Below are 1,226 nucleotides of genomic sequence, written 5' to 3'. Positions count from 1 at the left end.
GGCAGCCCACTCCAGTGTTCTTGCCTGGAGAATCCCAGGGACGGGGGACCCTGGTGGGCTGCCATCTATGGGGTCGCACAGAGTTGGACACGATTGAAGTGACTTAGCATAGCAACAATACAAACCCTCCAAATAGAATATCTTGGGGATAAGTGAAGTGATGGATATAAGGTACCTGATAAATAGGAAGTCTCAACAATGACAGCCATTATCATTGCTGTTGCCATCCCACTCATTCCTTCTCAAAGAACCTCAAGGAAGGAGGTAGAAGGGGGGACTCTTATTCTCTTTTACAACGGAGCAATTTGAAATGCAAGAGGTTTCTGAGTTGGCTGTGGTCACACTGCTTGTCAGATATAAGACAGTGTATCTTTCTCTAAGTTGAAAGAGAAGAGAGAGTTGAAAGAAGAATCCAAGATATAGGGAACAATTAAAGGAAATTCAGAGGCTTGAGAAGGAAGTAAGAGTCAAATGAAAAATTAAAAGCAAAAAACACAAAGAGAAATACACTCCCAGTGACTTCCAAAGAGATGGAGAGATTAACGACAGTGATACAGAGATGCAGACATAGGCATATACACACTGAAATTGACAGGGAAAAAAGAGGACATGTTGATCAAAATGTAGAAAAGTGCTATTCCACAGGACCACCTCAACATCTGCATAGACTGTGCACTGAACAGTTTCAAGGAGTTGCATTTTCAACAGGTCATGACAAGAGTGGACCCCAAGTGTTGTGAAACCCAAATCTACACCAAGACCTTGGAATCCACAGTTCCTATAGCAAGTTACTTATCAATAAGTAAGAATTGAACTTTAAGACTCTTAGCGAAATATTCCATTCCCTTCCAAGCCTGATGGGTGGAAGAATAATCAGATGAAAAGAAAAATCCGAGAAAGGAATATGATGTGACATACAGTCCCCATACTTACTTGAATATGCACTCTGAGAAGGCCACCAGACCGAGGAGCACAAGCCATTTCATGCTTCTTTCCTTGCTCCAAGTACTCAGGAAAGTTTGGGATCTTAGCATGTAGTGGTGACCAGGAGCCCCTAGTTATATATGCTCTGACCTGCCCTAGTTTTCCCCTTCAGGCCACTAAAAGATCTGAAAAAAAATACAAAGGTCTCGATAAAAACTTTACCTTCATCAGTGTCCTTGATGAATGGACTTTGAAGCTTTTCAGAATACAGAGAATTGAACTGTAATCTCTTCCTTGAATCT

The 1,226-nt window shown here is 41.6% G+C and overlaps 1 protein-coding gene across 1 annotated transcript in view; it reads right to left on the bottom strand.

Moving 5' to 3' along the window:
- LOC104983231 (pregnancy-associated glycoprotein 1-like) overlaps positions 1-986 on the bottom strand; it is an 8,944-nt gene extending 7,958 nt beyond the window's left edge. The window contains exons 1-2 of the mRNA XM_010832676.1: positions 934-986; positions 295-376 (exon numbers count right to left, since the gene is read on the bottom strand). Coding sequence (XP_010830978.1) covers positions 295-376; positions 934-986 — 135 coding nt within the window. The remainder of the gene's footprint in view (positions 1-294; positions 377-933) is intronic.
- Between the last annotated feature and the right edge of the window lie 240 nt (positions 987-1,226).

This window comes from Bison bison, unplaced genomic scaffold (genome assembly GCF_000754665.1).
Source record: "Bison bison bison isolate TAMUID 2011002044 unplaced genomic scaffold, Bison_UMD1.0 scf7180017862121, whole genome shotgun sequence".
Classification (NCBI taxonomy): Eukaryota; Metazoa; Chordata; class Mammalia; order Artiodactyla; family Bovidae; genus Bison; species Bison bison.
The sequence above is the reverse complement of the archived record's forward strand: the minus strand, read 5'-3'. Positions and strand labels throughout refer to the sequence as shown.